Below are 24,539 nucleotides of genomic sequence, written 5' to 3'. Positions count from 1 at the left end.
CTCAGGAAATTTTAATAAGTGCAGGTTATTTCCAGGAATTTTTCGTATATATTTTTCAATTAATAATTGCACATAAAATTAGCGCGGGGCCTATGAAAGCGCGGGGCCCACTGCGACCGCATAGGTTGCAGTGGCCTAAGACTGGCCCTAGTCGAAGTTTAGAGTACATATTACACGATCTTTAGACATAAACTCATTGGTTTTGCTGGCTGATTCAGGCAAACCGTCCCATGCTCTAATGGCACTAGTGCGAATGGATCAAGAAACCTGCCTTTATGTTTTTCTGAGTATTTTTACTAGCTTGTACTTTGATATTTGTAAATTATGGTTTAATGTTTTGTGTATCATTGCTGCTTTTCTTTTTTTTTTCTTTTTTTTTTCAGTCTTTCTTTCCTGCAGGGTGTACTTTTGTTTACTTTTGTTTACTTTTGTTTACTTTTGGTGTTACTTTAATTAGAGATAGTTAGATTTGTAATTTTTTTTAACTTAAAGGCTATATTTTGCGCCTGATCTAGATTTTTTTTTTGTTTTCTTGAGTTGATGAGACAAGTAAAATTGGGCCTCACTGATCTATAGTAAACCAGAAAAACAAAAGCACTGAATTCTCCCATTGTTTATGTATGCAAATGTGAGGTGCTTTACAAAATGTTTCAAAATAGTTTACATGTTTGGGATGTTCCTTCAGAGTAAAGACAATCTACCTTTAAGTCCAATCAGGACGACGGGAGATGGCAGCGGCAGGGTGTAAACCGAGACCGTTATAACGATTGGTCTCTTGTGAACCCGGAATTATCTAGACGACAGTCTAGCCCGCATGACCAGGCAGCCATCATGCTTTAGTCCAGTGTTTCACAAACCTGTCTGTAATCGTTACAGAAGGCCTCAACACTGACCTGCAACGTCACAACCTGTGGGCAGTTTAAAACAATAGCACTTTGCCACGTCACAGGTTTGTACGACGTGGTAACGATCTATTGGTCTAAACTGCCCACGGTTGTGACGTTGTGGGTCAGTGTTGAGGCCTTCTATAACGGCTGGTATCGCTGTGATAAAGCACCGCTTCGCACTTTTAAGGAGTTTAGCGGGATATTTCGCTTTTTTATTTTTTCTAGGTTTCATAAAGTGTGATTATTATTTCCTTTATATTACAAAATATTTTTTAAAAATTAAACAATTAAGCATTCTTGCTTATGTCAAGTATAAGCCTATAATAAAAGACAGACTTAAAGGATGAAAAGAAAATGAATGAGTGAATTTGCGAGTATTGTGTCCTTGAAGTGAATAACATCGTAATACCAGGTAAGATATTGATACAAATACTCTGCGCAGGCTGGAGGCAATGCAGTGATTGGCCCACAAATGACTAGACAATGGTTATGCTTGCCATGGGTGTGGCAAAATATGTAGGTCACAGCTGGGGCTGCGCAGCCACAGGAAATACTGCATTCCTCACTGATCTTCGGACTCGAAGATATTGAAAAGCTTCAGTCTAATGTCTAGTGTTTAGTCAAATCTGTTTCTATACTTTGATCTTTACCTTCGTCTATCCCTTAGACCAGTGGTTCTCAACCTTTTAAGTTCGGCGACCCCTTTTAACAATCCCACACTCTGCCGCGACCCCCCTTCCCCCCCCCACACACACATACAGCAATAGAAGAGTAGATAATAACAATCCATATTTTCGATGGTCTTAGGCGACCCCTGGCAAATTGTCAATCGACCCCCAAATGGGGTCGCGACCCACAGGTTGAGAACCCCTGCCTTAGACTGTTGGACCTTTAGAGCACCACACAAGATCTATTTACCGTCCTTCTCCATTCCTCTGTCTTTGCCTTGGATATAATCTCTTTCAGTGGCAGGCCTGTCCATTCTTTTATGTTGTCTTCTCATCGCTTTCTCGATCTGTCTGCCTCTTTTTCTTTATCTTGGTACTGTTCCCTGAAGGAGCCCTAAGGACCTTTGTAATATGGCCATAGAGTTTTAGTTTGCATTTTATTTTACATTAGTTAGCATGTCATAGTGGAGTTCAGCCGTTGAACCAATCTATTCGTTTGTGATGTATGTGATACCTAGGATATTATTACCGCTATTGCGACATAATTAGAAAATCCTGCTTCGCACAAATAGGTCGTGGGAAACTTCAAACAAACCCGGCTAAATATGGCCTAAATTACAGCCAGAATCTATATCAGTTAAAAGTTCATAGTGATGTTATAGAATTTGTTTCAGCTACGGAGAATTTTACTACCCTTTTCTGCACTTACTTAGAAATTATGCTGTTTCCGCGGCAAAAGATCTAGTTAGGGAAAAACTGCTTATTATAGTTCCATTGTGTAATAAATGACACCTATTCGCTCATTTTATCAAGACTAAAACTTTTTGAAAAAAAAAGCACATAATAAAATGTTACTTGAATCTCATATTCTATCATAATATTCACTTTGATTTTTACATATATTAGATTCTACATAAGATTGTTTTGTGTTTTTTTTTCGTCGATGACTCATTTTAACCTAGTTAGAATGAGATACGACTTTAATGTTTATTTATTTATTTTTATTTTGGCAAATATTAAAGAGATAAATGGATTTGTAATACATCGAATTCTAGATCTAGATCTAGACGAAATAGATATATATCTAGATCTCAAGATCAATGTTTAATATATTTTTGTTATTTTTCAAATTATTGCAGAAATATTTTGTCACATAATATGGGTCTTGAAATGCCAGATTTGTTGCAAAAGAAAAAAATCTGGCTAACTGAAACAATAAGGATATTATGGTAAAGAAAATGGCTACTTTCAATAACAGATAACCTAATTTTGTTTTCTCTTTCTATTATTGTTTTCCTCAATGAGGATTTAAATAATCGGTGAGTAAAGAATATTTCATGAAGTGATCTTAAACAATCTGTTCGATATTATGATAATAAGGCTAGTAATAAGTTATTTTATATCTAGTATAATCTAGATCTAGTTAATACTGTCTGAAACTGAAGTGTCTGTCACTCTTGTGTCTCAGTGACACTCAGTCTTAGAGTCTAAACTCTAAACTTAAAACTAACTTACTAAGTTAAGACTAACTTAAGACTATCTTATCTAGTGAGTCTAAGCCTAAGGGGGTAAGGACTAAGTGATTAAGTCTAGTCTCTAGACATTTTAGTTAAACTTAATAGTTTAGCTAAGTAAAGTGACTAGTCACTAGTCTAAGTCTAGACTCAGTAGTCTAGAGACTCTAAGTAGAGATAGTAGACTTTAGTAGAGTCAGAGTGGATTGAATGTTGTCAGTAGTCAGTAGAGTAAAAGACTCAATTCTAATTCTAGACTTAGTACTTAGACTAGTCACTTACTTAGCTTAGCCTAAGTCTAAAGCCAAAAAGGCTAAGACTACATTCTAGTCAACATTCAATTTCAATTGTCAATTCATTCATTTCATAATTCATTGATAATTTGATTGATAAACTTAAAACTATAATTAGTATATAAAAATATAATTAGAGTCTAGATTCTAGATTATTTAGATGTAGACTACAATCACTAATTAATTATTAATAATTTAATTTTTAATGTCACTAAATTTGACTAAATACATAGTGACATAGTCGAGCTTGTATCCTATTGTTACGACCCTTGACAAAAGTGAAGGATTTTACCAGAGTCGAGGAATGATTGGCTCTTCACCGATCTCTATCTCAGTATCCAGAATGTAGAGGTCTCCCATCAAATAGATAGAATCTGTATCATTTAATTTCATCTGCTTAGTCTGGGGACACAACTCCTTGAGCTATACTAGTGCCCCCTTCCCAAGGAGGCTGAGTACATATTTATATATAAATTAAATATAAGAGATTCCTCCGTATTTATACAATGACAATGTATCATAAGAGGGCTGCCATTGCAGCATGTTTATGGGGAAATCATATCATTTTTATCTGCATAGTTTCCTTTTGTACATTAGATAGTAACATCTTAATTTTCTGAGGCCTGAAGATATAAAACTGTGCATTAAGCTAAAAAAAAATAATATTTTAACAGGCTTCACTATAAATTACATTTTTTTATTCACATTATATTGTGATTAAGAAATCTTTCTTTCTAAATTGACTTTCTTTCCCTTAAAATGTAATGCATTTTTATATGAAATGATTGCACAACTCCCTCTCTGTAGACACTGCGCCCGCCCTTATGAAACTGTAAACCATTTATATATTCTTTTTGAATGCCCCTTCCTAATCCACCTTAGGCAGACCCTACTACCACTCCAGCACAACATAACCAACAACCTGTATGGCACTGCTGAACAACTGAAGAAAACAGCACACTATTTTTCCTTGGGACAGTCTGCAAAAGAGCTGACAGCTCAGCAGCAAAAAGCTGGCTAGAAGAAGAAGAAGATATGAAATGGTTGAAACACATTCTTTACAGCTGCTTAATGTTTTCTTATGTTACCAGCACTATATTAAATTATTATAATTATTTAAATCTCATATTTTTAATAAGCAAGAATATTTTTTCTAACAAAAAAATTCAACGTACATTCTTCTTCTGTAGAAATGGCTGTGGAATTGGGTATGCGAGTTGTTCGTGGACCAGATTGGAAGTGGGGCAACCAAGATAACGGAGAAGGCCATGTTGGCACCATTGTGGAAATTGGTAGGCCAGGCAGCCAGACGTCACCTGACAAAACTGTTGTTGTACAGTGGGATTCAGGTGCAAGAACCAATTACAGGATTGGCTATCAGGGAGCATATGATTTGCGTATTTATGATAATGCACCTTGTGGTAAGTTGAATAATTTTGTTTTGTTTTTCAAGATTATAGTGGATTGTAATGTGTATGATTTTAAAAAATGTATGATTTAAGATGTACTGTAATTTATCTGCATTTATCTACACACACAAAAAAAGAGTGACTTCTCTTTAATGTTTTGCTTGCTAGACTTTCCTAAAACTACTAGCACCATTATTTGTCATTCACATATTTTCAAAGCATTTAATGGCTTCACCATATCTTTGAAAATTAAATAAAATTGAATATTTCCAAATTTTGACTTTCTTCTAATGTTACACAGTGATCCACTCTATTAGTCATGGAATAACATTGGTTGGAGGGGAGTGGCAGCTGAATGATGGTGAAGTGCTTGATTTCAGAACCAATGAGTTTTAAGTTCAAACCCCAGTGAAAACTTAGATTTTGAACTACTGAAGTTTTTAATTCACTAAACTCTAATCGTTACCTTACATACATGGGGGGGGGGGGTAAAGTCGGTTGTTGTGATGGCTGCGAAAACCTTGTTAACTGTCGACCATAGATACAAATTAGATTTACATCATCTGCCTTATAGCATGCAAGTTACCTTAACCTTTTAATAGTGGTTGGAATTGACATTTTGGCAATGGCCATTTTGTTGATAGAAGTTTTATGATTATTCGGAAACAGAAAAGATAATGGAACACATTATTTCTCCCACGTCCATTCTCGGAACACAAAAATGTTATAATGGACATATTTCTTTTAAGTATTGTTATAAACTTGGTGGTGGCACAGATGGGGGTAGTGGTGTGAGTGTAGTCAGCCGACGCAATTCGCCCCAGGCCAGCGCTAGACGAGCGGTCAACCATGACGAGCTACGACGGTCAACCGAGTCGAGTATCAACAGGATGGTTCGGGAAGGATCGCCGTCGTGAACAGAGCTCATGAGCGTCACGAGAGTTGTAGTCATCTGACCACCTAGAAACGTCGAGCGGCGTTCTGTCCGGTTCGAGAAGGCCAGTAAGGACCCTATATAAAGAGCGGAGGTGTCGCAGTCAAGACAGTCGAGAAAAGGGGCTCAATACAGCAAGGTTCACGGCAGGGGTTCAGAGCCCGGTTCACTACAGTCCGGTCGACTACAGCACAGTTCAGCGGTGTGGTTCTGTACGGAGCATTACAACGGTTCAGTGCGGAGTACTATCAAGTACAGTTGAGACGAACAGCGTCTTGATCTTGGTCTGTGATCGAGTCCGACACAACGAGCCTAGTGTGTGAAGTCAGTCCTGAACTGTTGAACCCAGTGAAAGCCCGGAACGAGACGGAGAGGCCAGTGCAAGAGTTGATACGGCGGAACGGTGTTATCGAAGAGGTATTTGTACGGTCTTGTGTTACGTGCTGCCAATTGTACAGTATTGGCTGTTATTTCTTCAACTATTAAAGTGTTACGTTACTTTGGAGCCCTGAGTTGTCAAGTTCTTTAAGTTGGTGGTGTATGGTGCAGTTTGCAGAGAGCCTGGATAGTGAGATTCGTAACAGTATCATAGTCCACATTATATTAACATATAAAATAAAACTCTTACCAAGTGCATTACCTGGTTTGTCACTAGATATGTTACAACACAAAATAAATAAATAAATGTAGAGAGAGATTTACAAATATTACCAGCAGCATACTTAGTCTATGCACATTCATTCACAGACATCCCTCTGGTCTTCACCTGGAAATTCTTCCGTTACACATCTATCACTCAACACCCTTAACCTTATATTGAACATCATCCCTTTGAATTTTTCTAATCCCTTGTCCCTCTTCATTGTTTTTTCCATTGGTTACCTTTATCCCTCGCGTTGAAGAAGGTGCTGGTACGCGTACCAGTGCATACCGTCACAAAAAAAAGGACTGTATATATACATTTAAATGAACATATGTTGTTTGTCTATAAGTAATTTAGTCTCATTAAGTCTAGCCCTAAAACACCTAGAACATGTATTATTTTAAAAGGATTTATTTGGGTTATTTTAAAGTGCACTATAATTAATTATTTTGTGCAGTAAGTCAGTATTAGGACATGGCCTTGCTGATTGTTCATTGTGCAAGAACAAATGCTTACTTGCATTCATAATGAATGTAATATAACTACTGTTGCACACTGTTTTGAAATCTGGTTGATGATACACCAGTTTGATGTTTGCTAACTCTTCTTCTTCCATTCAGGTGTGAAACATCCAAACATAATCTGTGATACCTGTCGTGTTCAAGGCATTCTGGGAATGCGGTGGAAATGTTCAAAGTGTCGTGACTTTGATCTATGCATGATGTGTTACATGAGCGACAAACATGACTTAACTCACACTTTTTTTAGATACGACAACAGCAACTCGAAAGGGTAAATCTTTTTTTTAGAAATTTTTACAAAGCTTATATCAACTCACTCTGGTAAAAAGTTTGTACACGTTATTTCTCCCACACCCTTCTCAGGTCAAGTTGAAACTTTGGACATTAATTCATTGGCATAGACAACAACACATGAATCAATAAACAAAACTAACCCATAATCAGATAATTGCTGTAATTAATTATTTTTTTGATACCAACAAGGGAAATTAATCTGCCATTATTTAGAGATACATCTAAATATTTAGGGTTTCGTCCCTTAGATAATTGAGTGTGTTATCTTCTACATCCATTCTCAGATCAAATTTAAAATTTAAACAATAATTTATGTACCTAACAAAACATGAATCAATTAAAATATTAACCAATTAGTCAATTAATTATTGGGTTTTTTGTTTTTTATTGAATTAGGGAAATAACTTCTATGTTATTTAGGGATATAATTGTAAGTGCAGATTTATTTCCCTTAGATAAGCTTTGTTTTTTAAAACAGGATTTTAAAAATATTTTGCTTGAAATAAGAAATATGAAGAAAACAAAACAGAGTGAGAGTTCTGCAAGACGACTGACATGTTGTTATTGTGTCAATGAGATGAAGTTCTGAGAAGCATGTGACCAAACAAAATAATTCTCCACCACCTCATTAGTTTTCAGCTTTCTTGGTGTTTTGCTTTTCTGTCATTCTTATTCAAGCTGCACCTTGTTCACCCATGACCTTGTCTTCATTAAAATTCCTTTTTTTCAGGGTGAAAGTACCCAAACGAAGAGACAGTCAAAATCAGAAGGTCCTAGCTCAGGGCATTTACGCTGGCGCCAAAGTGTGTAGGGGGCCTGATTGGGATTGGGCCAATCAAGATGGTAAGGGAGCTGTCTAACTATTATATCAGTCTTACTTTGGTTGTTTCTTGCATTTCTAATTAACTGTTTTTATTGTGGAGGAACTATACGGGGTTGGGTGTGGTTCGTATTATAGGGAACAACATGTTTAACCAGACAGTGCTGTGGGGTGGGAAAAGAAATTTTCCCTGGGTAAAATCAGTGTTTAGTAAGCAGTGTTGTGTAGTGATCATAAGCTGCCAGGTATCACTGTGAGTGTTCATTTAAACCTGTCCTGTTTTGTATGTTGGTAAAGTACTTTTTATACTCAGGATAAGAGACAGGATGTGTTTTGCTAGTAACACTGCTGGGAGAAGGGAGTGGAGAGGCTGTAGTTATATCCTGAACTAAGACAAGGAAATAGGAAAAAAATGTAACTACTTGACCTAATGACATAACAGTAGGCTTATTGTCTGTTACATGAATGATAACTTTTAACTGAGCTACGACTGGTCACCTGTAGTAGGAGTAAAAGTCATGTTCCCCTTTTCAGAGCTTGTGATCTATGGTTCAGATGATGTAAAGGTAATCTCTATATGTGGCCCACTGTTAATGTGAGTGTCATGTGGCCAGCACAACAACCAACTGCCTTTACTTTTCCTCTGCTAATGCCATGTACCCATTAGAGCTGGGTGGACTCGGAAGTGTCCTAAAGATCCTGAAATAAAATTTATATTATATTAAAATATTTCTATTTGTTATATATATACAGCTGAATTAGACCAGCCACTTATTCTCCTATGGTTGGATCTGGTTTATTGGACCAACTGGTTGTTATGGGCAAAAGATCATTGTCCGATTAACAGGATTCAATTGTATATGTGTGTATCTTGGTTTTCTTGCTCCATTGCTCTGGTAAAATGACAATATATTTGGATGACAGTTTAAATATCCCATCATACCCTTTTCAGCCTAGTAAATAACATGAGAGGCGTAAATGGGAAGGGGAGAATGAGACTATGCTAGTTTCCTATGTGACAGACTGAGCTTAAGCAACAGCAGAAATCTGGCTCCAAAATATTCTACATTGACTTGTTTTTTTTTAAACCTAATTTTCTACTTGACAGTAAATAACTAATGGAGGCAGTCGCAGCTGTCTGAAGAGTTTGTTGCCTTAGAAGCATCAAAGTAATTCTGAAAAGCAAGGCCTACTATAAGAATGTTCAGTTCTATTAGCTTACACTCTCATCTGATAAGATTTAAAGCTGGTTGGGTGGGTGGTCTCAAAACTGGCAGCGAAGTTGATAGAGTGTTGTGCTACGAACATATGGCCAATTTTTTTTTTTTTTCAAAGACGATCCTATAGGATCCAATGTGATTTTATTTGAACATAAACTAGTCATTGCTTGTTTTAAAATGGTTGAATTGCTTGTTTAATTGACAGGTGGAGAAGGCAAAGTGGGCAGAGTGACAGACATTCGAGGCTGGGATAACGAATCAGGTCGCAGTGTGGCTCACGTCATTTGGTCATCTGGCTCCACCAATGTCTACCGTATGGGGCACAAGGGCAAAGTAGATCTGAAGTACATCCATGCAACGCCATCTGGGCAATATTACAGAGACCATTTACCTGTTTTAGGTGAGATGTTAGAATAGCTCAGTCTAATAACAGTATTGTCACGTAGAATACATTGCTTCATTCTTTCAGGAAAGAAAAGTCCCTTAATGTTTAAGCTGTGAACTTATACAAGATGATAAACAGAACCAAGATGACTTGTTCATTTATTAATTAGTTATATGAATAAAGATATATGAGATATATATTATTGGAACTTTCTGTCTTTCCTAACTGTGGATGTTACCTTTACAATATTAGATTGCAATTCAGAAACACTTGTGAGGAAGAGTCCAATTTAAGGGCCTATAAAGTGTTCAATATCTGTGTCATTCTGAGTGTTCAATATCTGTGTCATTCTGAGTGTTCAATATCTGTGTCATTCTGAGTGTTCAATATCTGTGTCATTCTGAGTGTTCAATATCTGTGCCATTCTGAGTGTTCAATATCTGTGTCATTCTGAGTGTTTGGCTGATTTCTTTGGGCTGTGTTTCTTAAGTCTATAGCTGTTCTAACATGACTCTGTTTAGACTTGACAAACATCTGTTTATACTGACTTGAAGGTGAACATGTGGAATCTGAAGTCCCAGGTGTACATAGCCAGTTCAAGGTGGGAGACAAAGTGAAGTGTGACCTAGATGTTGAGATTCTGAAACAGATGCAAGAAGGTCATGGAGGTTGGAATCCTCGAATGGCAGATGTAAGTTGTTTGAATGCATGCAACATCCTTGGGTTAGTGAATTTGATCTAGCAGCTAGCTATGAGGGGGAAAAACCAGTACGTGACGTTTTGGCGCCGCCGTTTTGGCCCCAACATTTTGGCGCGAAATATCATTTGACGATAATTTAATAAGCACATAGCTTTTTTTTAATGAACCCTTGAATTCCAGCGACTAAGGCAAATAACCATGGTGTCTATGTATACTTAAATTAAAGTCTTTTGAGAAACATCGTACATGTATTATATTTTTACTTATTATTAGCAAGTGTTTGGTATGTATAGCTGGAGATACCAAACAATCATTAAACAAACCAATGTTAATGTCAACAAATAATTGCATCCATTTTTAGTCTATCATCGTTTCATTTTGTTTTTAATTTTAAAATAATATCTTAAAAAACTTTTTTGACAATAAAAGTGTGCCTCTTAATTAACACACATACACAAGCCAAAATGTTTATTAAAGAAAATGATGTGAAAAACAAACACACATTTACATTTAGTACGTGAAAAATATGTCTTAACACAAACACTCATGCAAAACATAGATATGAATAATTCTTTTAAAAGAAATAATACAATAAACGTACATAATGTATTTCGCGCCAAAACGTCCCGTCGCCAAAACAGCTTGCACCAAAACGGCGGCGCCAAAACGTCCTGCTTCGGGAAAAACATGTCAGCTTTATAGTTAGAGTGTAAAGTTAATCTTAATGTCTCTTAATTAGTTTGTGGTTACCCATATCATTAGTTTGTTTTACATGTTTCGGATATTCCTTCAGAGTTGAAGATAATTTATTTCTTAGTCCAAACCTCCCACAAGGATGGCAGGGGATGGCAGCAGGCAGTGTACGAACCTGGGGCCATCAAGAAGTTCAAACGACAGTCCAGAGTGTATACCACATGACCAGGCAGCCATCGCAGTGTCTTTTATTAGTTTCTGATTACCCATACATTCACATTCTAGGTTGATTTCTTAAGTGTTTTAATAACTGAATGCTTTTTTTAAGATTTTTTTTTGGAGAGAAAGTAGCCTGTAAAAAATACATTCATTTTTTATTTTATTTTTTTGTTAGTTCTAAAAAGCAACATTCTTAAAAATCATTTTAGCATTTCATTAGCTCCCCCGAAAGGGGAAAAGGCGCTATTAGTTTTGTGTGAAATGTCTGTCCGTCCATCCCGTTTAGATCTCGTAAACTAGAAAAGATAGTGAAAATATGACATCATAATATTTTAGACTATTCAAAGTTCTGATGCAACGGGCTATTTTTTTCTTTTCTGAAAGCAAAAAATCTAATTGTTTAAATCACTTATGCAAGGCTCTTTATTAGGGAAGATGACTATTTACCATATTTTTAACACATTTATGATAACTGTTTTAGATTTTTTGTCAATTTTTTTTTTTTACATTAGTATTGCTAAGTTATGTAAGTTCTGTCATACTAATTACTACATTTACAAAAAAAAAATGTTTTCTTTTTTTAAAGAGAAAAAATCTATTTAGTATGCAAATAAGTTGGACATAATTTAAAACAACCATTAATAAGTAGTTTTTTACATTATAACGTGAACTGCAGCAGTACACTGCAAGGAAATTTTTAAAAATTTTTTAATGGAAATTTTACAAAACATTGAGATCAATTAGATATACATTATAAGACATCAGGTAGACCAAGTTCACATCTAAATTCACCACATTCACTTTCACCTATCGTTTGGTCTGCTAGACCGCTAGGGCACCACACAAGATCTGTCAACCTACTTTCTCCATTCTTCTCTGTCATTTGTCTTTGATAGAATTTCATTCTGATGTTCTTTATGAAAATATTGAAACCTGCCCTTTTTACCTGCCTGGGTGGACCACTTCGGGGGCCGATTTTGAGTTTGTGTTTCCACACAAACTGTCTTTGTAACCTTGTTTTTTTTTTTTAATTTTTGTTTCGACAGTATATCTCAAAAATTGGGACTGTCCATCGTATCACTGACCGTGGAGATGTGAGAGTCCAGTATGAAGGCTGTGCCAATAGATGGACATTTCACACAGAAGCTCTAACTAAAGTAAGATTTGGGAATAAACTAGATTTTGTATTACCCTCCAATAAAATAAAAATTTAAAGAAATATTAGTATTAGAATTGTATTTACCTGCCCCATCATCTCTACAGAAAGTTTTTTTTTGATCCTTATTTCTAGGTTATAATGTTCCACCCAGAAGACTTTGTCAAAATCTCAGATAATCTTCAGTTGGTGAAAGAGCTACAGGCTGGACATGGTGAATGGACAGACGTAATGAAAAATGTAAATTAATATATGGAGATTTCAAATAATTACATTTCTCAAGATAGTATTCATGACTGTTGATTTTATAAGATTTTCATTTGTTTTATCGACTGTTAATTATGTAAGATTCTCCTTTTTTTTTTTGTATCTAGACCCTTGGAAAGATTGGCATAGTGAAAAAAGTCTACGTAGACGGAGATCTGAGGGTAGCTGTGGCCAACCAGGAGTGGACTTTTAATCCTCTTTGTTGTACACTGGTGCCTCACGGAGCAGAAGAAATGAACAATACGCTTGGTTCTGGCCATGATCAGAGAGCAGCCATGCGTAAGTTCATTTTTTTTTTCACAGAATAGATGGTCAAATGTTGGAGTCAAAGAGTCTTAATTATTTCAGTTAAGAGGCAACCATTGTTGCAGCATTAAATCATGTTGTTTGATAAATGTTTTGGATTTTTTGCTGTGAGAAAGATAATCTCAGTCTATTTGATGGTGATTATATTTGAAATAGAAAGTTTTAATAATGTAAGAACCCAAAGTTGGATAACAAACATTCATGTTAAGAAAGTTTACTGATCAAATAGTAAATACAAATTAAATAGTGTTTGAATTGTTACTCCTAGATATGTTTTTCAATTTAGACCACCATATTATGGTTCAATTTACTTTTTCACTACAAAACAAAAGAATAAAAAAGTTAGAAATACATTGGTGGGCCAGTTTGTAATGTTGAAAATGAGAGACTCTATTTAGAAAAGAGTAATTGATTTAAAATCCTCTCAACTCTTACTCAAAGTATATGGCTGTGCTGTGTATCATGTGATTGCTCAAAATTATTTTGGAAAGAGTGGATATCATTTAAACCAAAATTTAACCTAATTTGTTGGTTCATTCACTGACCTGACTTTGAGGTACTTGAGACTAAATTGTTGGTTCATTCACTGACCTGACTTTGAGGTACTTGAGACTAAATTGTTGGTTCATTCACTGACCTGACTTTGAGGTACTTGAGACTAAATTGTTGGTTCATTCACTGACCTGACTTTGAGGTACTTGAGACTAAATTGTTGGTTCATTCACTGACCTGACTTTGAGGTACTTGAGACTAAATTGTTGGTTCATTCACTGACCTGACTTTGAGGTACTTGAGACTAAATTGTTGGTTCATTCACTGACCTGACTTTGAGGTACTTGAGACTAAATTGTTGGTTCATTCACTGACCTGACTTTGAGGTACTTGAGACTAAATTGTTGGTTCATTCACTGACCTGACTTTGAGGTACTTGAGACTAAATTGTTGGTTCATTCACTGACCTGACTTTGAGGTACTTGAGACTAAATTGTTGGTTCATTCACTGACCTGACTTTGAGGTACTTGAGACTAAATTGTTGGTTCATTCACTGACCTGACTTTGAGGTACTTGAGACAATTTTGTTTATTTTTTTTTTCTCTTGCAGCTGCTTTCACTTCAATATTGGAACAGCTAGCAGAGTTGCGGTCATCCCATGGTCAAGAAACAGGTCCAGATCGCCTAGTCAGAGAAGCTGCCCAAGGGCATGTTGAAGTTGTGAGGGATATTCTTTCCAAATATCCTGATAAGGTGAGACACTGGATAAGTGGACAGAAGAATTCTGGAAAACAAAGTGCCACAAACACAAAAGAGTTGGGGGGGGGGGTGTTCAGTCTGATCTCACAATGTAGTTGTACTTGAGAAGTTCAGACTATGTAGAGGATTGAAATTTGAATGACATGGATATAAAAATACACCATTTTTTTCTAACTCTGAAATCTGTTACTTATTTTGGCAATAATGTACACATACTAATGATTAATATACTAGATCTATATCTGTTTGCTGCCAATGTTTCTACTGCCTCGTTCCAGATATTTTATGTAGTTCAATATGTTCACTATAACCAAGATTGGCATAACAAACTTTGACAAGTGCGGCTGTTGATAACATTGTCTGTTGGTTATATTGTGTAGGTTGACCAACAGAGCTCCGGGAAAACTGCCCTCCAGGTAGCCAGTCACCAAGGCCATCGGGACATTGTACAGCTCCTTCTCAATGCCAAGGCCAGCCTTGAGGCCAAGGATGAGGATGGAGATACTGCTTTGCATTATTCTGCTTTTGGGTGAGTTCCACCTCCAGTGGATTGTAGATGTTTATGTCTGGTAACTAAGCAAACAATGTGAGATGGTAATACAGTTTTAAAAACACTTTGGTGGTGAACCAAGAATCTTCTAAATGTCATTGTATTGATTTTTTTTTTCTGTCTTCTGTACATAAATCAAAATGCTGTGTCCTAAATGTCTTTTAAAAAAATATAATTGGGATATCAAAGATTTAGAAAGGCTGTCTGAGCATGTAGATTGGCCCTGGACTCTCACTATAGCTGTCTGAGCATGTAGATTGGCCCTGGACTCTCACTATAGCTGTCTGAGCATGTAGATTGGCCCTGGACTCTCACTATAGCTGTCTGAGCATGTAGATTGGCCCTGGACTCTCACTATAGCTGTCTGAGCATGTAGATTGGCCCTGGACTCTCACTATAGCTGTCTGATCATGTAGATTGGCCCTGGACTCTCACTAAACCTGCTGCCATCTCCTACAATCTTGCGAGAGGTTTGGGCTAAAATGTAACATCTTCAGCTCCAAAGAAACATCCGAACCTAAATAATAAATGTCCAAAAAAGATTTCTCAGTAAAAGGTCGGAGAAGGGAATAAATATTATATTTCCCCTTTTATTTTTCATCACTTCTACTATTTTAAAAACATGGAATAAATTGATTTCTAAGTATTGCAATTTATAACTATTATTTTCAATTTTTTGTTTGAAATTTTAAATTTGTTTTTTATACATATATTTTATTAAAAAATCACGTTACGATGTGTTGTATTTAGCAACCAGCCAGAGGTGATGAGACAGCTGTTGGAGAAAAGAGCTGATGTGGACTCGTTGAACAATGGCGGATGCAGCACTCTCCATGTAGCAGTCAACAAGCAGCATCAGGAGTGTGTCAAGGTGCTGCTCAACTGGGGCTGCAATGTCAACATTCAGGTACTCTTTGTTTCATAGATTTCAGTTTAACCTGCTGGAATTGCTTCCAATATTCTGCAGGCTTGCTTCTGGAAGAGCTTCCAATATTCTGCAGGCTTGCTTCTGGAAGAGCTTCCAATATTCTGCAGGCTTGCTTCTGGAAGAGCTTCCAATATTCTGCAGGCTTGCTTCTGGGAGTACTTCCAATATTCTGCAGGCTTGCTTCTGGGAGTACTTCCAATATTCTGCAGGCTTGCTTCTGGGAGTACTTCCAATATTCTGCAGGCTTGCTTCTGGAAGAGCTTCCAATATTCTGCATGTTATCATACTTCTGTCACCCAATCCACACCTTTCCCTAATCTGGTGCACCTTTTTTTGCTGACAATTTTCCAACTGCCTCTGTCCAGAAGTTTTATGCCTGCTGAGCTGAACATGTGGATGTTTAAATCTCTTTGTCTCTGCTTTACAATCATTTCTGAAGAGTTCTTGAGACTAGCTAAATGTGTGCCCACCATTTAAAAGTGCCTGTTTTTTAATGCATAGAATTTTATTTTTTTTAATGTCAGTGGAGCTGGTCTCCATTGTTTTTGTTTTGAGGGAATTGGCCAAACTCTAAGATCTTGGTTGCTTTGTATTAACCAATGTTACTCTACATTCTCCCCAGGATGCCTATGGAGACACAGCGTTACATGACGCCATAGGCAAAGAGAATCCCACGATCATAGAACTTCTAGTCAACTACGAGAAAATAGATTTCCGGTTGAAGAACAAGAGAGGATTTAATGTTCTGCACCATGCCGCCCTGAAAGGAAATGTTTTGTAAGTCAGAGACTTGTAGCGTTGTGGGAGATTCACTGGTTCTTGCCTTCATTGGTTAATGAGATGTAAGGTTTATGACTTTTGTTTTGTGTTTCTCAGTGCCACAGAGAAAATACTTCAGAAGTGTAAAGATATTGTTGACATCAAAAAGGATGATGGGTTCTCTTCCCTTCACCTGGCTGCTCTCAATGGTCATAGAGATGTCGCACAAACATTACTTCAGGTATGTCATCGGATCATTTCTTTGTGAGGGGGGGGGGCATATGAATGCTTGACTCTGTTTAAATATGTAAACTAGTTTTAGATAGTGACATATCTAGGAGATATGGACATAAGGAGATTGTTGCCCAGATTCCGTTACTTTAGGGTTGGCCTGTATTTAGTATGGATTTAGCCAATAGACATTTCCATAAATACTTTTGGGATTCACTTTGAACCGGTTGAACCAAATAAGACATAAAAATAATAGGATAATTAGTTACATAAATGCATTCAGTATTCAAATTCTGTGGTTTGATTGATGTTTCTGGAATTCAGCCAGCTGGAGAATTTTAAAGTCCTATTGACCTTTTTTTTTTTTTTGTTTTCATGCTTAAATGATAGGTGTGGTTCAATCTATTTTCTGGACCAGTGGGTCAAGGGAGTATCTGGGAGAAGGTTTCTGTGCTGCCTTAAGGCGCACAGCAAACACAACTCTTCTTAAGCCTGGATTTGAATTCAAGCCCCCTTGTTAGGTGACCAAGCGGTTTTGGCCTCTCAGCCACACAGATCAACATCCCTTTGTAAACAATGAACAGTTTCACATTTCTTTTATGAATCCTGTCGTTACCCCACCTCTGTCTGATTCTGTTACCCCACCTGTGTCTGATTCTGTTACCCCACCTCTGTCTGATTCTGTTATCCCACCTCTGTCTGATTCTGTTACCCCACCTCTGTCTGATCCTGTTACCCCACCTCTGTCTGATCCTGTTACCCCACCTCTGTCTGATCCTGTTACCCCACCTCTGTCTGATTCTGTTACCCCACCTCTGTCTGATTCTGTTACCCCACCTCTGTCTGATCCTGTTACCCCACTTCTGTCTGATCCTGTTACCCGACCTCTGTCTGATTCTGTTATCCCACCTCTGTCTGATTCTGTTACCCCACCTCTGTCTGATTCTGTTACCCCACCTGTGTCTGATTCTGTTACCCCACCTCTGTCTGATCCTGTTACCCCACCTCTGTCTGATCCTGTTACCCGACCTCTGTCTGATTCTGTTATCCCACCTCTGTCTGATTCTGTTACCCCACCTCTGTCTGATCCTGTTACCCCACCTCTGTCTGATCCTGTTTAAGTGTTACCCCACCTCTGTCTGATCCTGTTACCCCACCTCTGTCTGATCCTGTTACCCCACCTCTGTCTGATCCTGTTACCCCACCTCTGTCTGATCCTGTTACCCCACCTCTGTCTGATCCTGTTACCTGATACACAATGCAGCCCCTGGTGTGAATGTGTCGAGCAAATAAAGAGGAAATTATTGTAATGTTCCTATGGCTCACGTTGCACAAGAGTACACAGCTCTGCGGCACAAAACTTACTTAAAGAACTGGAAGACTTTTCTAAGGCTCTATTTGTCCTGACATTGTGTTACATTTATTCATACAGTTCAATGCTGACATAGAAATAAGAAACAACCGACAGCAGACCCCATTGTTGCTGGCAGTATCTCAAGGTCACACTGCCATCATAGATCTACTGGTAACACGGGGTGCCAATATCAACGTGTCCGACGAGGACGGTGACACGTGTCTCCACTTGGCCTTGATGAGACAAACAGTGGCCACTGACAAGGAGAACTCGGCTGTTCTCACTGCGGTAGGTCTGATTATTGATTAGTTTTGTATTGACATAGTGATTAGTTTTTCAAATCTCAACTGCCCTTGTTTATTGACAACTGGTTATATAATAAGACATTCCTTCAAAAGAGAGAATCTTCCGTCCTAGGTAGATCCATGTGTTAATCTAGTCGTGCATGTTAATTAGAGACAAGATATAAATCACTTTTCTCTAATTGCTAATAATCATCATTTGTGTATACAATTGTAGCGTAGTCACTCCTAATGTGATACAATGTGATTGAAAGTTGACTTACTTTCAGATCCGCACCCAGTTGGGAATGACAGAGAAAGAAGAACAGAATGGTGCTGCTATAGCCTGCTACCTGGCCCAGCAAGGAGCAGACTTGCACCATAAGAACCACCATGGCAAGACTCCCTTGGAGGTGATCAGTGACCCAAAGATAGAGGAGGTCATCAAACAGTTTGCCACAGCGTTGTGAGTTCATGTTCTTGCCCTAACATTTCATAATTGTTTTTATGACAAGAGTTACCTTTCTTGTCTTTATGTTACAAGAGCTACTGTTCTTCTCTTTACTTAGTGAAATTATTATTTGCAGACTTGACCTACTGAACTTGAACATTGTCCCAGTTTCATGGGCACTTGATTGACAGAAAATCAATTATGCAAACTTAAAAAACTTTCAACCTTTGGTTTATATTTAAATTCTCTTTGAATACAAAAACAATTGATGAAAGATTAATTTTCAATAAATACGTTCCTTGTCAGCTTCGAGTTTTTCTGTCTACTGACTGTTTGGTTCATTTTATCTTCAGTCTACAAAATTCTAAAATCAGATGAAAAGCCTTTATCCTTAAAAAAAAATGTTAAGAAAATTCCCCCAAAATTCAAAAAGACCTCCAGAATTGATGTTAGCCAGTAATAACTAGAATGTTGATGCTAAATCAAACTAGAAAAAAACAGTGCTGTGTTTACAGCAAGTATTATATGTAACAAATACTTTTGTTTAGAATATTTGCATTGAGTGGCAACAATTACTACAGTATGTTGTTTATGTTTTATTGGGGAAAAAAGAGATTGCTAAAATTTCTTGTCTCACTCAAAATCCATCAAACATGAACATCTAAAATCTAATAGAAATTACTGTAGTATGATGTATGTTTGAAATCCTCAAATTCCTTGTCTCTCTCTCAGTTCCATCAAACATAAAAATCTCTCTGCCAGACAAGTCAGGCCAGTGCTGAGAGAGTGTGCCATTTGTGACAACAAGACCTCCCTGGTGACCTTTGTCCCCTGTGGTCACACGGTAGTGTGTACCAGCTGCTGCGTCAAGATGAAGAAATGCATTGAGTGTAAAGTTTTGATTGACCAAAAGAAAACACAAGGTAATTCTTACTTTAGGGATGTTGCTCATTCAACTGCAAAGATGTGTCCGTCCTGTCTGTATGTAACATTCAAAGTTTTAATATACAGTGTAGATTTTGCCTAAAACTATTATCCGCGTTGCTGCTTCACATTTGTAAAGTGGATGTGAGACAGTTAATTCCTGTGAATTATTTACTGTCAGCTTTTAGATTAATTTTCAAGTGGCTGAATAGTGATTTACTTGATTGTCACACGGAGTTCAATTTCTAGACTGGAAGATTATTTACTTGGAATTGGTAGATATTGAAATAGTCAGCCTAGTCCTAATGGGGACTTGTCATGTATTTAGTCATTGTAAGTGTTAATTATATTCAAAACAGTGATAAAATATTGAAACAGCAGATTAATTTAAACAATGTTAAATTTGTGTTCCTGAATAAATTAAAACAATCTTAGTCAACCATGGTGACTAACCCTTGATACTTCTTGACCTCTTGTTCTATGACCTTCATGCTCTATGACCTTATCCTCCATTTTGTATCCTCACATTCATTGGGGTTTTCCAACTATTAAAACCATTCTAACCATAACATAAAATGAACCACGTGCCTCATGATCTTTGATTTGTTGATGTCGTTGTTGATAGTTTTAGATTAACATATTGTGTCTAAAACATTTTTTTGTCTCTGTGTAGATGGTCAAGTGGTCAACCCGTCTGACTTAGCCACAAACTCAGAAGAAGCATTGTTGAAGAGGAAATTGCAGGAACTTGAAGACACCATCAACTGCCCCATCTGTATGGAGAGACATAGGAACAGGGTGTTCCAGTGTGGTCATGCAACCTGTGGCATCTGCGCAGAATCCCTCAAGAACTGCCCCATCTGTAGGAAACAAATCCGACAGAAAATCAATTTGTTTTGAACATTATCTGTAATTTTTCGTTCACTTTATGACATTGTATATAATCCAATAGCTCTTGTTCACATTGTCCAGGAACAATGCAACAGTCAGGATTTTTGGTTTCAAGACCGACTGAAAGCTGTATATAAATATCTTGGCATGGCATTCAGATTAATTACAAGACAACACTATGCCTCAAATGTTTCTCTCATGTTGCTGTGTATTGTTTTGTTTCTAGTTAAATGTTCACTCAAACATTTCCGTTGACTATTACCAGTGTGTGAGATTTGACCCAGGGTTTGATTGATACACTTTGACATAGCTTCACCATGTACACATCAAGAATAGATCATTTGATTCATCATGTGCGCATCTGCCAATGTTTCTCTGCCACACTGAGCTCTGTTAAGTGTGTATATAAAACAACTGTTTCTCAAACTCCCCTTGTCACTCTTGTAACCAACAAGTTTTGTTGTATTGGACTCTGCTCTGGTCCATTTGATTTATTACAAGGAAGATAACTGTTAAGCAGTGGCATAGCAAGATCAAGAATATGGTGGTGACACCCCCCACCCCCTCAAGAGAAACTCATAGGTTGATAGTGACCAAAAAAAATTGAGTTATCCTGCATGCATCAATATATTTACAAACATATTTATTTATGTACCACTTTTTCAAGTACAGATCTAATGAAGCTAGAGCATCTTTCTAGTACATCTATTTGAAAGTTTAAAAAAAAAAAGTGTTATTTCGATGGCTATTTTTAGTTATGGGCCCAGACACAATGAACCCTTCATGCTATGATTGCTACTCCACTGCTGTTATGTCAGCTCTAAGAAAGAAAAATGCTGGGAAAATTTCTTGTCAGGCTTTAAAAAATTTGGTAATTTTCTTTCCCGCACTTGCACTGGGTGTGCTTCAGAGATTTTTGCTTGACCAAATGCTGACCTAAAGTAAGGGATTGTATAATACTAACCTAAAGTAAGGTCTTTATTTAACATAAAGTTTGGATTTTTTTTTTGTCCAAAAATAATCTGTGTCTTAAATGTTTTAAAGTATGAAACAGATGGATTGAATGTATTAAAACCAGTCTCAGCTACCATTGAGCTGGTTGTCCAATGTATCACTGGATGCCAGGGATTTGAACATGGTTAACTTTTGTTTGGGTGTTTTTTTATTTCCTGAAGGGCTGGTTTAGTTTGATCAATTCCTTGTTTGTTTATTTATTTATCAAAGAAAATACTTTCTCTTCATGTAAAAACCTGCCAATGTTTCACTGTAGGAAATGTACAATTTTTTTTTGTTTGTAAAGTTGCATTGCACATCCTGGTCTGGACGCACTCAATATTTGTAGAGTTTTTTTACAATTTTTTTTTAAACTTCTCAAGTTATTACATAACTAGAGTCAACATTTTACTGGAACTTATTGACATTATTATATCTGCTTTATTAGTTCTGCCTAGTTGACTCTACCCACTTTTGTTTTTTTTATGAAGTTAGGATACCCAAAAACAGGTGCTTTAAATGTCACTTCTTCTGTGGCTTAATAGTCTTTAGGCTGCCATGCTGTTCAATGGTATATCTATTTAACTTTTGTTCAGTTTTATTTTGAATACCTGACAGTAAATCCACACGTCCATCTGAATTTGGGAACCCTCTGGTCCCTGAAGTATTTCACTACATCCACCATAGTCAGCTTTACAAAGGCATTAGTTTCCTTCAGGTTCACTGCTATATGAAATAGAATGAAATGTTTGATAGGGTAGGCAATTTATTGTTAGATGACATAGAATGAATTGCATGATAAGGGAGACAAGTGTTGTTTGTTTCTGTATTATGAACAGCACAATGATATCCCCTGTCACTTCACATGAAGGGAGACCATCACTCAGACATGAACTCTTGTACCAAACTTTCACTTGTGAAGTTTACTTAGTAAAGGAATTAAGCTGGGAGATTGTTAAGTCCAAAGTTATTAAAGTAAAGTTGTTTCTTTTAAATGCCACATACATACAAAATATTCAAATAGAACTCTGAACACTCTTAATTTTCTATTGAAACTGTGGGATTTTTTTTTTTTTATTTACAAGTAACTCATTACTTGGACAAGTGAATTATGTAGAAACAAATGTCTACTCTATCTGTGTGTATGTAAGTATTGTTTTGAAATTCATACACAATTGTTTACATTACCTCATAACTATCTGCTGAACCTGGAGTCCCCAAACCACAAAACTTTTTTTTATTTTGGTGCTGCCTACATTATGTCCAGCAAGTGATGATATCTCTTATAATTTGTATCTATCAGCAACACTCTAGTAAATTTTAAAGATGGTATCATTTAAAAATAAATTTTAAAGATAGTATCATAGAATGATCATCTTGATTTAAATCTTAATCTTGCAGGTTAATCTTATTTCACTTTTTTTTTTAATAAACCTTTTGACTGCAATACTGTCAGATATGTTTTTCTCTGTGACTAAGACTGGCAAGTTCTAAAAATAGGTTCTTGGTTCCTGATACATTGTAGCATTCAATGAGGTTAGAAAAAGGAGAAAATGACTTCATAAGACAGACCTTTTGCTTCATTTTTAATTCAGAATAATTTTGACCTTGTGATTTTTTTAATTATTTTTTTTTTGGACTCTTAGACATTAAAAAATGTTCAAAATGGATTATAGAATTACTTTTTTTTTAAGTTGACTTTCTACAAGGCAAATTTTAAAAGTTTGGCTTCACTCTTCACATTCCAAACTGTTGATTTCTCTCCCTGGTATTTAAAGCTACATGTGAAATGACAGCATGACTTTCCTAGCAATGTCTTCCTAGTTGCTCACCATATCCATGAGTTGTTTGCTTTCTAGAGTTCCTGTTGTTAGGATCACTTGGTGAGGCCTACACTCCTGTACAAGTGATAGATGTGTGTGTCTCTGTTCATAGCAAGGTCAGCATGCAGCATGTATTGGCTTGATTTGATTATGTATTGGCTGTTTGATTGACTCATCACACATTTAGATGTGAATTGTTTGTGTGCCCATGAAGAATAGTTCTGCCCAGCCCTGTCCTCCCAAGCCTGAAAATTGACCCACATAATGTTTGTTTCCTAGATAGTACCGGTACATTTTTGTTTCTATTTGACAAGCCAGCTGTCTTAAACCGAAAACTTCTCCATAACCACAGAGTCAATCTTGCCTCTATAGTTTAGACTTGATCTCTTGTTTTTTTGTATTAATGTGAAAACAAAGTGGATTTATTTAATTTGGGTGTCTACCTTTTTTATAAATGTATGAAAAACAAAATGGTTTGGGATTAAAGATTCTGGTGTATTAATTGATGACTTCCTAGCGTGTAGTATTTTTACCTGGTCAACTTTGCCCCAATTTCTGCACCCCTTTTGGATTATATCTATGTCAGTGAGTGCTTCAATGTCAAGGCTGGCAGATATCTTCAAGTTCAAGGAAACAAACTATCTACTAAATATTCTATGTACATGTCAAATCTATTTATTGGTAAGCCAAGAATTATTTTTTTTTATCCTGTAAAGTTAAGATTTTTTTTCATGGAACGGGGGTTTTTATTTGAGACAAAAAATGTGTGTTCTGTTTTCTCTGTTAAGTTGAAGTTTTGGTTATCAAAGAGAGATGAGAACACTTTAAACATTTAAGACATGAAAATGTTTCTTTGAAAGTTGTATGTAATGTTAGTTTTTTCTGAAGTATGAATATTGCTTAACAATAACCAAAAAAATGTCAATTTGACTGAATTTTAACAGAAGTTTTGTGTAGTTCATGGAATTTCAATTAATCTGTAAAGTGTAGGAGGGCTGAATCTGTTCTTTTTTTCAAAGTTTAGTTCAAATATTCGTTTTGCTCTTAGCAAAGAAAAAAAATATTTTTTTTTGCATTTTTCTATTATAGATACTAAATTTTTATAAAAATTGTATATTAAGTTGTGTTTGTAAATAAAATTGAAAATAAAAATAAATTTGATTATTATATAAA

General features: G+C 36.4%; 1 protein-coding gene across 1 annotated transcript; it reads left to right on the top strand.

Moving 5' to 3' along the window:
- The first annotated feature begins 2,727 nt into the window (after positions 1-2,727).
- LOC106071888 (E3 ubiquitin-protein ligase MIB2-like) lies at positions 2,728-24,539 on the top strand. The gene is made up of 18 exons (XM_056008170.1): positions 2,728-2,874; positions 4,553-4,783; positions 6,969-7,140; positions 7,894-8,006; positions 9,409-9,603; positions 10,143-10,279; positions 12,247-12,357; positions 12,492-12,596; positions 12,731-12,902; positions 14,033-14,175; positions 14,562-14,710; positions 15,482-15,638; positions 16,282-16,436; positions 16,536-16,659; positions 18,082-18,291; positions 18,575-18,750; positions 19,468-19,658; positions 20,333-24,539. Exons 2-18 carry the CDS (start codon positions 4,555-4,557, stop codon positions 20,557-20,559), a joined length of 2,766 nt encoding a protein of 921 aa, XP_055864145.1. The 5' UTR covers positions 2,728-2,874; positions 4,553-4,554; the 3' UTR covers positions 20,560-24,539.

This window comes from Biomphalaria glabrata, chromosome 13, assembly GCF_947242115.1.
Source record: "Biomphalaria glabrata chromosome 13, xgBioGlab47.1, whole genome shotgun sequence".
Classification (NCBI taxonomy): domain Eukaryota; kingdom Metazoa; phylum Mollusca; class Gastropoda; family Planorbidae; genus Biomphalaria; species Biomphalaria glabrata.
This window is presented reverse-complemented; position numbering and strand designations above follow the sequence as displayed.

Coding starts and splice junctions, on each gene's coding strand:
- LOC106071888 (XM_056008170.1), top strand. CDS start 4,555: ATGGCTGTGGAATTGGGTATGCGAGTTGTTCGTGGACCAGATTGGAAG. Junction 16,660..18,081: donor TCGCACAAACATTACTTCAG/GTATGTCATCGG, acceptor TTATTCATACAG/TTCAATGCTGACATAGAAAT. Junction 18,751..19,467: donor AAACAGTTTGCCACAGCGTT/GTGAGTTCATGT, acceptor TCTCTCTCTCAG/TTCCATCAAACATAAAAATC.